Below are 11,735 nucleotides of genomic sequence, written 5' to 3'. Positions count from 1 at the left end.
GGATAGAGTTTGTTAAAATAAAATAATATATTATTGAAAATAGTAAATTATATATAATGGTAAACAATTTATCCAAAAACTTTCAATAAAATTATAATTATTATGTATAGTTATAAATATCAACGTTAATTATGCGTTTTTATATAGAAATATCTCTAAGATTCATGAACTTTGTCTTGCTTCACTTGCTTTTTGTAATCCTTGGCAATGCTTTTAATTTGCTGTAGGCCATCTTCTAAAAGCTTTTGAAATTTTTCTCTTTCAACAGGATCAGAAGTGCTTAAAAATTGTAATACTAAACCTACAATGTAAATAAAATGTTTAAATTAGTAATAAATTTGTAAATGATCATATAGTACATAAAATTTTTATTCTCTTACTGTGATATTTAGATACAGCTTCTGATGCAGATTGTTGTAAATACAGCTGGAGGAAAGTAACAATATTTGAAACATGTCTTCCAGACATATATAATATATTTTCTGTTGCAGCTGTGAATAATATTGCAGTTGTTAAGTGCAGTGCTAAAGCTGGATCCTGTGTATTAAATAATTGCTCCAGCAGTGCTTCTCTGTGACCAACAATAATTGCCTTATCCTTCTTTTTATCGTACTTTTTCAAAACTAAACAACAAACCAATAATGCTGGTTCTACAGTATTCAAGAATTCTTCAATAGAATCTCCTGCAAGAGCTTTATGTAAGTTTGTCAATGGTTCTTTGACGTCCTTGGGTAAATCCTGAAGCATTTTTTGCCTTGCTTCTGTAGTTAAGTTTGGTGAGCATTGTATAACATTTTGGTGAGCTGCTAATTTGAAAATTTCAGTTGCAAAATCCACAGCTAGAGTCTTTAACAAATACTTAGCCATTGTTGTTTGATCATTTTTATCCAAACACTTTATTCCTTTCTCAAATACTCTTATGTTAGATATCAATACATTAAGACGATCATCTAGGTCATTGAGATTAGTAGTTTTATTCTTTTGCAATAATTGTTCAGCTACTACTGCTATGTATTTATTAAGTAATAAGTGAAAGTGAGTCGCTAGTTCGTCAACAAATTCATTCATGTCAGAGAAGTTCGCATCTTTATTTAATTGATCTTTAATGTAATCTAAAGTAAATAGTTCTAAATCAACTTTATTGTTAGTTATTCCTGCCTGATCATCCTCTGAATTGTCAAAATCGTGATTCTTGCTGTTATGATACTTTTTCTTTGTTGATTTGGTTTTTGTTTCTCTTCCTTGACTTCCACCACCAGCTTTGCCAGTGGCTGCTTTCTTTCTTCTTTCAGCTTTTCTATCAACTTTAGTATCCACAGCATCCATTGTCCTTGATTTTAATTTATTTTCAACCACTGTTTGGAGCCACTTGCCACTTTCAACAGCTTCTTTAGCTTTCTTCTCAGCCAATGGCTCTAATTTTTTGTACAAAGCTTGTAAATAGGCATCAGATACAATTACAGTTGTTGCAAAAATATGAATAGATGATTTCATTCTTGAAGAAGTTTCTTTCAATAAAATTTCAACATCTTCAGGACTAAAGACTGATGGTAAAAGAGGATAAATATCAGTGAAAGATCCAGTAGCTACAACATCTTCAATGTTGGCATCAACTTGATCAATTATCATGGGACCAACTACTACTGTATCTAGTTTAATCAATTTCTCATTGGGAAAATGACGTTTAACAAAATTCTTGGGATCTGAAATTCCTAGCCTTGTCAATGCGTCATACTCTGAAAAGTATATTTAAAAATGTCAACAAAATAACTAATCAAAATAATTATTTTTTATGATAATGTTCCATTTTTAATTAAAATTATACTAACCTAGATACCCATTTTGCTTATAAAAGTTGTCTACCCATTCACTTTGACTCTTTGAATAAATGGTAGGAACATAAATACTATTACTACTTTGCTTGCCAGTAACAACTCCTGGTACTTGTTTTTTTTCTTGCAAAGTTTCCAAAATAGCTTAAAGAAATGATCTTATGTTATTTAAAGTTTCATAATAATATTAATAGACAATAATATAAAATAAGTAGAAGCTTACCAAAAAATATTTTTTCTGGAATAGAACATTGACCTAGAACAGCTAAAATTGGAGTAGGTTTTGTTATTGCAGATAAGGCTCCTCTTATTTTAGCTTCATTCCTAGCAATATACCCTTGATTGTAGAATATACGTGGTTCTTGTGTATCTTGTTTTCCAAAGATTATCTTTCCTAATTCTTTTTCAACTAAAATTTGTAGAAATTCAGCAGGTAGATCATAAAAAAGCGTCAAGTCAGCTATATTTATAAATCCATTTTGATTGAGCTTATCATTAATTTCCTCAGCTATTTTATAGGTATAAGACTTGTCAATCAACTGTCCAAGAATTATTTTCGATCCTTTATCATGCTTTTCAATATCAATAGCTGCTTTTGTAACTTGGGACAAATCAACATTCAGAATATTAGCTAATTCAGTCAAATTGATACGACCACCGTGAATGTACAATTCATCTTTGACTTCTTTAATCAAATGTTGTGGAGTTACATACTCTTTACCATCATTTGTAAATATCACATCCAGTAATTTAGTTTCAGTAAGTTTCATAATAATTTCAACACAATTGCGCTCTGATAATCTAAAATAATGTTATTATAAATATAGATATTTTAAATGATACTGCTTTAAAAAAAAATTTGTTTAGTTATCTAGATATTGAAATTTATAATTACTTTTGTAATGCATTACTAAGCTGTGCCTTTTGAAAATCAGCAGCTAGCCTTTTCACTTCATCCCAGTCAGCGTTCGTCATTTTCTGTAAGTTAAATTTCTATTGCATCAGAATTGTATTTAAAAATTGATAATTTCTGAAGAAATATAATAAATATATACTACACTAAAGTTATTCATCATTCAATAATTAATCATTTAATCATCGTATCAAATTATCAATACAATATGTTAACCAACTCGTTTTTCCACGTCAAGTTGTTTTGTATCCTTTCTCATTTCAGTTTTAGTCTTACTTACAATGAAACTGTAATTTGATTCAAGGTTTTACTCATTTTTACGTTCAAGCACAAAAATCACACCAATCAAAACAGCTGTTTCATTCATGTGATTTTAGACTAACCTTTTGGATTGTTGCCTGATTGTTGTGGGCTCCGAAAAAGTAAACGGTGCAGGACAAGTCTTTGCAAGTTGCAATACTTGCAGCGACATTGGTAAAACGATAATAGAAAAAACTCTCGATTTTTGGATGAAGATTTAATTATTAAAAAATAATCGTTGTGTCTATAAGAAATATTCTAAAAATATTCAACGACTAATATCAACGGTACGAATATTTATTACAAATCTAAAATACCAACCTTCCAAAATATTTCAGTAAAATTATTTTACTATCTTTTTTGTTCAATAAAACTGAATAATGATGATTTTAGTTATAAAAAATTGTTTCAAAATGAGCACAAATCTATCAAAAAAGAATAATATGAAATTATTTAGTCATTATCAATATCAACAACTTATAGTAGATGGAAATAAATATTTGATTGGTGCATGCAAAACAGATGAGTTTCTACATATTCTGCTTACAGATCTAACAGATTTTTATGAAGAAAAATTATCAAAAGAAGATAGCATGAAAAGAATTGAGGTACTCTTTTTAATTCTATGAAAAAGCCTTGCAAGTTATAAAAATTTATTTTTAATTGAAGGAATTAAATCCTCTTCTACTTGACTGTGATATTGATGAAATCCTTGATGATCTATTAGTGAATATTCCAAAATATACTACCTCTTGTAGCTTGCAATATATAGAACTTGAAAACCAAATTGAAGGTGGATGCTTTTGGTTTCGAGTAAATTTAACAAAAGTAAATCCACAACCATTTCTTGATCAATATACAGAAAATTTCTACACTTGTTTGTCAGAACTTTATCATAGATATAATTGCTTATTGGATTTAGTAAAAAAAAAAGATAAAGAAATTGATGAATATAAAACACAAGGAGTCAAAATAAATAAAAGTAAGTTTATGAAACTTGTTTCATTAACATGTATTAATTATTTTTAATTTATTTTTAGGGAGTTTAGTGACAGATCCATTCAATGAGAAATTTTTTGAAACCAAACTAAAAAATGTAGAGACTAAACAGAAAATGGATATATTTTTAGAGACTATGATTTTTTTAAACTCAATTAAAAAATCCAATTTAAATGATCCTTCACAAAAAAATAAATCTGTGCATATTGAATCAGAAGTAACTGTAGGAGTTTCCAATCAGCCTTTTACAAACAAGGAAATAGCTGTAAAAAGGCCACCTAGTAGTGATATGAGATGTGCTGTAATTCCGAGAATTGCGAAAAAAGCCAAACAGTCTAAGCAAAACTCATTTTTACAGCACATTTAATATCTAACTGAAATATTTTAAAGAATTATGTTAGATTTTTATATGTAATAATAATGGTTAATACCATGATCAATTTTTTACGTTAATTTTTAATGGAATATTAATGACCGTGCACATATTTAGGTACTCTTATAGCTCTCATATTTAATGTATTTCGATTTATATTTGGCAATTATGTAATTTATTTTTATAAATTTAAATCTTTTCTTTCATAAAAAATGATTATTTTTCAATATTAAATCAAATTCAATTTGGAAAAACTTTAGTTAACATTAACATTTATTGTCAAAAAAAATTTAAGTCCACCTAAAGTGAGCATAGGATCTATTAGCTTCACATTGTCTGTATAATTCTTGTTTCTTTCGAATAACTCTTCCCTAAAAAAATATTACAATAAATACAATTGCAATAGTAAAAAATTTATAAAATACTGTATAAAGTACCTGATTTTTGGATGCATCTATCAACTCATAAGCAAATCTATCATAAAAACGAGCAGTATCTTCTTTTTCATTTCCAGCTGCTATCAACCAATTTATAGCTAAAAAGTTTGCTCTCTTATCAGTCAATGGTACAGGAACCTTGAAATTGATAATATTAAAATGTGAGAGAAAAATTTAGCCAAAACATTTATACAATTAAAATTATATTTAAATTTCTCACTTGATATGATTGCCCTCCTTTCTTTATTTTCATAAGTTCTAATACAGGAGTGCTATTTTCAATTGCTTTTTGTAAAATTATTCTAGGATTCAATTCAATCTGTTCTTTTGCTTCAGAAGTACTAGCTTTGTGATACTTTTCTATTTGAATACGTTTTATATTTTCAAATGTTCTTTCGACTAACATTCTAGCACGATCTTTATTACCCTCTTTTGTTAAATAGTTTATAAGTTTACTAAAAGAAAAAAATTAATCCTATACATGTTACATGAGTTATCTCATAAATATCAAAATTTTACCAACTTGACTAAAGGATCATGAAACTCTGATGAAGTTTGATTTGTAAATGCTGGTTTAATAGGTAAATGTGAATATTCTTTTAATTCCCCTGAAGCTTCCAACTCTTGTTGTGTGTTTTTATCGTAGATAGATTTGACATACGTTGGTGGAAAAACACTGTAATTTCTTGCATGACTTGTGTTTTTAAATCTGCAACTAAATAAATAAAATGTTAGGATATAATCAAAATCAATTTTAGGTTATATTTTGATTTGGAACTTGAAATTTTTTATATGTGATAGAATAGTTTATTTTATAATTAGTACATTTACACGAGAATGAACCTATTATGAAACATTTTTATTTAACATAACACTCGTTACCTGCATGACGGTTTTACAATAAATAAATGAGTATATTTGATCACGAGTATTCGCATAGACGCCATTTTTGAAACTGAATTCCCGCGATCAATCCGGTATTCCGGTATTTAATATATTTTGGAGCTTAATCATTTTTAATTATGTATTTTCGGATACATTTCATTTTTCAATTTTTTACACGATTATTTTTTTATTGTTCAAATATAATAAGCAGTCTTTATTGTATTGCTATTATTATATTTTTTAATACGTATAATTGTGTAAACAGAACATTCCAATTTAATAAAGAGCTATTCAAAGTTAACCTTAAGAATCAAACACTCATCAATGAAAACCACAAAGCTGCGTGCACTAAATAATGCACCCTTCCAAAGTATAATCAAATAATGAGCAGAAGACGGTGAATTATGCGCGTGCGCCATGCGTCCCTCTTCGGTTCGTTTCGGTGTGTGATATACGAAAAATCACGAATTTATAACCTAGTCTCACACAAACGAAACACACACTAAGTGGTCGCGGGCAATCTATCGCGGTGTAGTGGACTTCGGGTATTCACGTTACCATCGTCGCGGGCGAAGTTCTTTTTTTTAACATCCTGAAAGACGACGACGACGAATATCATTCTAAACATTTAGTTGATTAATCAAAGAGTCCAACAACAAGTGAAAAGTATTTTCAACGACAACGAGAATAACACAAGAGGATGCACCCTCGGCGTCGTGGCAGAGGTTCCTAAGGGACGCACCACTCTCTTCCTCAACTACTCGGCGCGACAATAATGGCCGAGAACCAAGGAAACTCGTCAGGTAAAGGTGAGCCTTTTTAACGACATTACTGTAGCTACTATTTCCTATAGACTTTCTTTGATCTTGTCGCTTTATGTCAGTGCTAATCAACTTTTCATTCCGGGTTTTCCAAGCGATAGATAAGACTCGCCTGGATGTTCTAACCTAGATAACACCCACGCATATACCCGGGTTTTTCGCGTTTCCATAGGTATTTGTTGTTTTGTTGCTACGATTTGTGCTTGGAACTTTGGTAAATCTGCATTTTAATCAATATTTATTCAATCGGAGTGCTTGGTATTTGGTATATACACTTACTCATCGTAAAACACACGGTTCTAAGAAAACTGGTCAAAACATTACTATCAAAAAGTAATTATTTGTCTGTGATAAGATACAAAATTTACTTTCTGTTGTCAATATTTCAATGACCCACTGCTTTAGATGTATCAAATCAAAATATTATCATTTGTCACTGCACATCAATATCCAATATGGATATATTTTTCATAGGAATTATGTTTATCTTTCAAGCAGCATCCACCCATTTGATTATTTTATCCCAATGCAGGTACAGGCAATAGATCATTCAATTTATCTGGTCTGGATTTCAGAACTAACTCTGAAGTTCAAAATGATATGTCTGGTATGTTTAATGTCAATCAGAATAGCTATAATGCATAGAAACCAAATTTAATTTGATTTATTTAATTTTTTTATTAGCTGAAAAAAGGAGACAAATAAAAATTGGATTTCAACCTCAAGGTGTAAACTTGCCCCATTCAAACATGACAAGTTCTAATTCTATAACTGGAGCTGCATGTCCTGTAATGTCGTAAGTAGATTACAGTTAAAAAGATATTATTAGTATCTGTTATTTCTTTAAAGATGAAGAAAATTATTGCTTAGCAGGATCTCACGTCCAAGCTTGCCTTTAGCCATACCAAAACTTCCTGCAAAATCTAATGTTGTGACTCAACCACCCGAGTTCTTACCAGATAAAGCTAGGTAAGTTTGAAAGTTTCATAAATTACTTGTAAGGTACAAGTAATTGTTCAAGATTTTATAAATAATTTTTAATAAAATTTCAGAGATAAATTTAGAATGTGTCATTCCATGCAAAGCACAGGAAAATTACAACTTAGTCCAGATACAGTATATGATTTTACAAGTGAAGATCTCCAGGATCTGGGAGAAATTGGCAGAGGAGGTTTTGGAACTGTAAATAAAATGATACATAGGATAAGCAATACTGTCATGGCTGTGAAAGTAAGATAATTTTGTTTTGCATTCTAATTAGTATAAAAAGATTTATAATTATGAATTATTATTAAATTTTCAGAGAATTCGTTCTACTGTAGACGAAAAAGAGCAGAAGCAATTATTGATGGATTTGGAAGTTGTCATGAAATCCAATGAGTGTCCTTACATTGTGCAATTTTATGGGGCTTTGTTTAAGGAAGTAAGTTGATATCAATCAATTGATACACATTTTAATTATATCAATACATATTTTACATTTATTTAATTAGGGAGACTGCTGGATATGCATGGAATTAATGGATACTTCGTTAGATAAATTTTACAAATTTATTTATGAAACATTAGATGATAGAATACCCGAAGCTATTTTAGGTAAAATCACAGTTGCAACTCTGAAAGCATTAAATTATTTAAAAGAAAAATTACGGATTATTCATCGGGATGTCAAACCAAGTAATATACTGCTTGATAGAGGAGGTAACATAAAGCTTTGTGATTTTGGTATTTCTGGTCAGTTAGTGGATTCAATAGCTCGAACTCGTGATGCCGGTTGTAGGCCTTACATGGCTGTGAGTATTTAATTAACTACTCACAATATAAAACCAATTATCGAAATGACGAATTATATATGGTTTAGCCTGAAAGAATAGATCCTCAACGTGCAAGAGGCTACGACGTAAGAAGTGACGTATGGTCTCTTGGTATAACATTAATGGAAGTAGCAACAGGGTCTTTTCCTTATCCAAAATGGAATTCTGTGTTTGAGCAATTATATCAAGTTGTGCAAGGCGAACCTCCAAGATTATCTCCCAATCAAAACGGAAATCACTTTACCATGGATTTCGTTAACTTCGTGAATACATGGTAAAAATTTCAAATATACGATTAAATTTATCATAAGAATATAAATTCTCAAAAGATTTTATCGTTTTTATTTTATTGTTTTGTTTTTCAGTCTCATCAAGGAAGAAAATCAGCGTCCAAAGTACAATAAACTTTTAGATCATCCGTTTATACAGATGTCTGAAGGGGCAACGATAAACGTAGCTGCATATATTGGCGGCGTTTTGGACAATATGGCTAATAAAGGTGTTACTCCTTTCACCACGAACCAGCCTTAAAATTATAGACAAGAGAAAATAATAAGCCAATAAGAAATTTAAAAAAGAAAAGGAAAAACAAAAGAATACGTGTGCGATAGGGAGCATGATAAAAACGAATGAGGGAAAAGAAAGATAATAAACCTGTTTCATCGTTATTGCAATCCTGCGTTTCCTATCCTCAATTGCCGACGTAATAATATAATTAGGAGGACCAGAAGATTCTCCATCATAGCGTAATTGTAATTAAGCGATGCAACATCATTTTAGAGCTCTACTTTCTGCATCGTCTAACACTCGTACACGTAATGCGAGTACGTTAAGGGATCTTTATCTACGATGTTTCAAGTAGTTCGAGACTATCAAAAAACACAATAACAAAAAAAACGTTAAAGAAACATTTTTGAATAAAAATAAAGTGAAATTATATACATATTACAACGTCCGGACAATTTTGCACAGTTTTATTATACACAAATTACTGTGCATAGTAATATTGCCAATAATTGATTTTCATCATAATACTATACATAATAGTTGGATGTATAATAAAACCGTGCACAATTGTCTGCACGCCCATATTACACGGTCGCATTTACTGAAGCAGTGATGTAATAAGCTTTATAAAAAGCAATTGATTTCTTGATTATATTTATTGCCAGTGCATTTACAAAAATATTGAAATTTAAACAAAAGATTGTTGATTCTATGGTAAAGAATTGTCACGTATTCACACGATTTATACTCAAGCATTTATACGCAGCGTATATCACTGTTCAAAAAAAGAGAAACAATAAGAGAACTTAGTCATTTTTTGATGTACGAACAATTGTGCACGGTTTTATTATACACATAAATTATTGTACACAGTAATATAACTAATAATTGATTCACACCATATTATTATGCTTAGTAGTTTGTACATATATATAATGAAATCATGCACAATTGTCCGTTCTCCGTAATTTTTTTATTGTACTGACAATTTTTGCAGTTCATTACTAATATTATTGCGAAATGAGCGTGAAATTTGAGAGCTATGTTGTACAATTTTTCATTTTTCTCTTTATTATTCAGGCAATAAAAAAATATGAAAGGAAAGATAGATTACGTAATTGTATGAAATAATCAAGAATTAAACGCTTTTCTAAAGAATATTATTCAGAGCTTCTCATGTAAAGTGATAATAGATCGCGTGCGATTGTCGATATTATAGTTCGGTATCGAACTGCTCGAAAACTAAAAAACAAAAAATTTATAACGCATTGGGATATTTAATTATCATTATCTCCAGAAAGTGAATAAGAGTCTTCAATTCCAAAGCAATCAAGATTACCACTTTTATTAGATAAATACAACAGCCATGTAATGCAATGTACACCGCGTATGAGTTCACGCCTTTCGAATTTTTTCTAAGAAACACACCAAGTTAAAGAAATACACCTGTACACATATGCCATTTTGGAGACGTAGTATCGCCAAAAAGACAGGTCAAATTGTCTTGCCTGTTTGTCCCGGCGATGTTTGTTAGATTAAATGCTTATTGCGTGGCATCATGAGTGAAAACCGAAAATTCGAGTACTGTAACTTAAGATAAAATAAATTATCACAGAATGAGTACTTCGTGATATAATTTTTTGTAGCTTTTTTAGTTCGTCATGCACTTTCTTTTTATCTTACATTTTCTGTGAACCCGTCTTATATATCTCTCTTTTTATTTCTTCGTGCGTTTGCTTTATGTAAATGACTGTATTGAATTATGTGGTATTTTCAAACTTGTCTTATCAGAAGTTTCTGATGTGCTTACCGCAGCGTAAAAACTGCGGGTACAGCTGCACGACGATACAAGAGCATAACTAGCATACAACTTCTTTTTGACCAACGCAATGTGGGTTTTTTCTGTCTAAAATATAATTTTTACGGGAACACTTTAGCATGACAAAAGACTTGGAAAAATCCACAGAGATGATAAAGTTGTTTTTTCAAGTGAACATCCTGATTATACCTTTCTAAATTTGTAAAATATTATTTATATTTTCATAATCATAAATATTCCTTAAAAAGTATTTCAGTGTTGCTGTATGATTTAAATTAAGCTGAATGATGCAGTTGAACTGTTTTGATTAAATTAGTTAATTAATTATTTATTGTTAAATAATAAGTAGAATAAATCGAGTTTGGTCAGGCGATTTCAATATTGTTTTTTTATACTTAGCAATAGAAACTAACACATATTTTCTATACTAATTGTAATTGAAGGTATTTGACAGAATGACTATATCTAAATTACTGTCGAGAAACAAAAATTCTTCTATTCGTAAACAAGCAATTCATAAATCGCATTGGTATTCTGTCTCTGAAAAAAATCCTCTTACAATAAATAGCTTCCAGTTTCCAAATCGAAATTCAATTAAAATGGAATTCTTTTTGTAACAAGGTGAATATGGTCTTAATAATGTTACAAGTGTATTTTTTCATAAGTATTGTTCTCTTGTTATAAGAATATTGTTTTCACTACGAAGTTGTACTCCGTACAAGTCGATACATTAGAAAGAAATTTGTTAACGCTAACTTTTTAAACGAAAGATCAAAAGCAAACTTCAATTTTTAAATTTTATTTTATTAACTTTCTTTGTCGTATTTACTTTTTTTTTGTTTTTGTACTTTACTCGTGGCTTTTCATCCAACATGTATAAAAAAAATCACTATTATCTTATAAAAAGTAATTATAATGAAAAAGTCGGTCCACCTTTAATTATTAAAAGAAAAGCCTTGTTGAAAAATTGTCGGTCAAACAATGAACAACAAAATGATGAATTCTCTAGCGTGTAAGCAGACACAATGCTCATCA

General features: G+C 29.9%; 4 protein-coding genes across 10 annotated transcripts; 2 read left to right on the top strand and 2 right to left on the bottom strand.

The window, feature by feature from the left end:
• Nucleotides 1-71: 71 nt before the first annotated feature.
• Nucleotides 72-3,246, bottom strand: LOC131674235 (E3 UFM1-protein ligase 1 homolog). Of its 5 annotated transcripts, none has more exons than XM_058952775.1 (6): nucleotides 3,129-3,246; nucleotides 2,728-2,810; nucleotides 2,056-2,633; nucleotides 1,830-1,976; nucleotides 381-1,736; nucleotides 72-301 (listed from the first exon to the last, which is right to left on the bottom strand). In XM_058952775.1, exons 2-6 carry the CDS (start codon nucleotides 2,805-2,807, stop codon nucleotides 156-158), a joined length of 2,307 nt encoding a protein of 768 aa, XP_058808758.1. In that variant the 5' UTR covers nucleotides 2,808-2,810; nucleotides 3,129-3,246; the 3' UTR covers nucleotides 72-155. The 5 variants fall into 5 exon arrangements, with proteins under 5 accessions (XP_058808758.1, XP_058808755.1, XP_058808759.1 ...); XM_058952772.1 differs by lacking the exon at nucleotides 3,129-3,246 and adding an exon at nucleotides 2,966-3,097; XM_058952776.1 differs by lacking the exon at nucleotides 3,129-3,246 and adding an exon at nucleotides 3,026-3,090.
• On the top strand, nucleotides 3,199-4,426 carry LOC131674238 (uncharacterized). Its single transcript, XM_058952780.1, has 4 exons — nucleotides 3,199-3,332; nucleotides 3,439-3,653; nucleotides 3,715-4,027; nucleotides 4,086-4,426. Exons 2-4 carry the CDS (start codon nucleotides 3,459-3,461, stop codon nucleotides 4,409-4,411), a joined length of 834 nt encoding a protein of 277 aa, XP_058808763.1. The 5' UTR covers nucleotides 3,199-3,332; nucleotides 3,439-3,458; the 3' UTR covers nucleotides 4,412-4,426.
• A 115-nt stretch (nucleotides 4,427-4,541) lies between these two features.
• On the bottom strand, nucleotides 4,542-5,993 carry LOC131674239 (small ribosomal subunit protein uS7m). Its single transcript, XM_058952782.1, has 5 exons — nucleotides 5,737-5,993; nucleotides 5,378-5,569; nucleotides 5,075-5,309; nucleotides 4,855-4,992; nucleotides 4,542-4,788 (listed from the first exon to the last, which is right to left on the bottom strand). The coding sequence occupies exons 1-5, from the start codon at nucleotides 5,799-5,801 to the stop codon at nucleotides 4,708-4,710; spliced, it is 711 nt and encodes a 236-aa protein (XP_058808765.1). The 5' UTR covers nucleotides 5,802-5,993; the 3' UTR covers nucleotides 4,542-4,707.
• A 168-nt stretch (nucleotides 5,994-6,161) lies between these two features.
• LOC131674236 (dual specificity mitogen-activated protein kinase kinase 4) lies at nucleotides 6,162-11,029 on the top strand. 3 transcript variants are annotated; one of them, XM_058952779.1, is made up of 9 exons: nucleotides 6,162-6,542; nucleotides 7,093-7,167; nucleotides 7,245-7,356; nucleotides 7,431-7,529; nucleotides 7,613-7,790; nucleotides 7,864-7,983; nucleotides 8,054-8,353; nucleotides 8,422-8,648; nucleotides 8,740-11,029. In XM_058952779.1, the coding sequence occupies exons 1-9, from the start codon at nucleotides 6,515-6,517 to the stop codon at nucleotides 8,903-8,905; spliced, it is 1,305 nt and encodes a 434-aa protein (XP_058808762.1). In that variant the 5' UTR covers nucleotides 6,162-6,514; the 3' UTR covers nucleotides 8,906-11,029. The 3 variants fall into 3 exon arrangements, with proteins under 3 accessions (XP_058808762.1, XP_058808760.1, XP_058808761.1); XM_058952777.1 differs by having other exon boundaries at nucleotides 6,165-6,548; nucleotides 8,740-11,027; XM_058952778.1 differs by having other exon boundaries at nucleotides 6,170-6,548; nucleotides 7,434-7,529; nucleotides 8,740-11,024.
• The last annotated feature ends 706 nt before the right edge of the window (nucleotides 11,030-11,735 follow it).

This window comes from Phymastichus coffea, unplaced genomic scaffold (assembly GCF_024137745.1).
Source record: "Phymastichus coffea isolate CEN01 unplaced genomic scaffold, Cenicafe_Pcof_1.1 PCOF00222, whole genome shotgun sequence".
Taxonomy (NCBI): domain Eukaryota; kingdom Metazoa; phylum Arthropoda; class Insecta; order Hymenoptera; family Eulophidae; genus Phymastichus; species Phymastichus coffea.
This window is presented reverse-complemented; position numbering and strand designations above follow the sequence as displayed.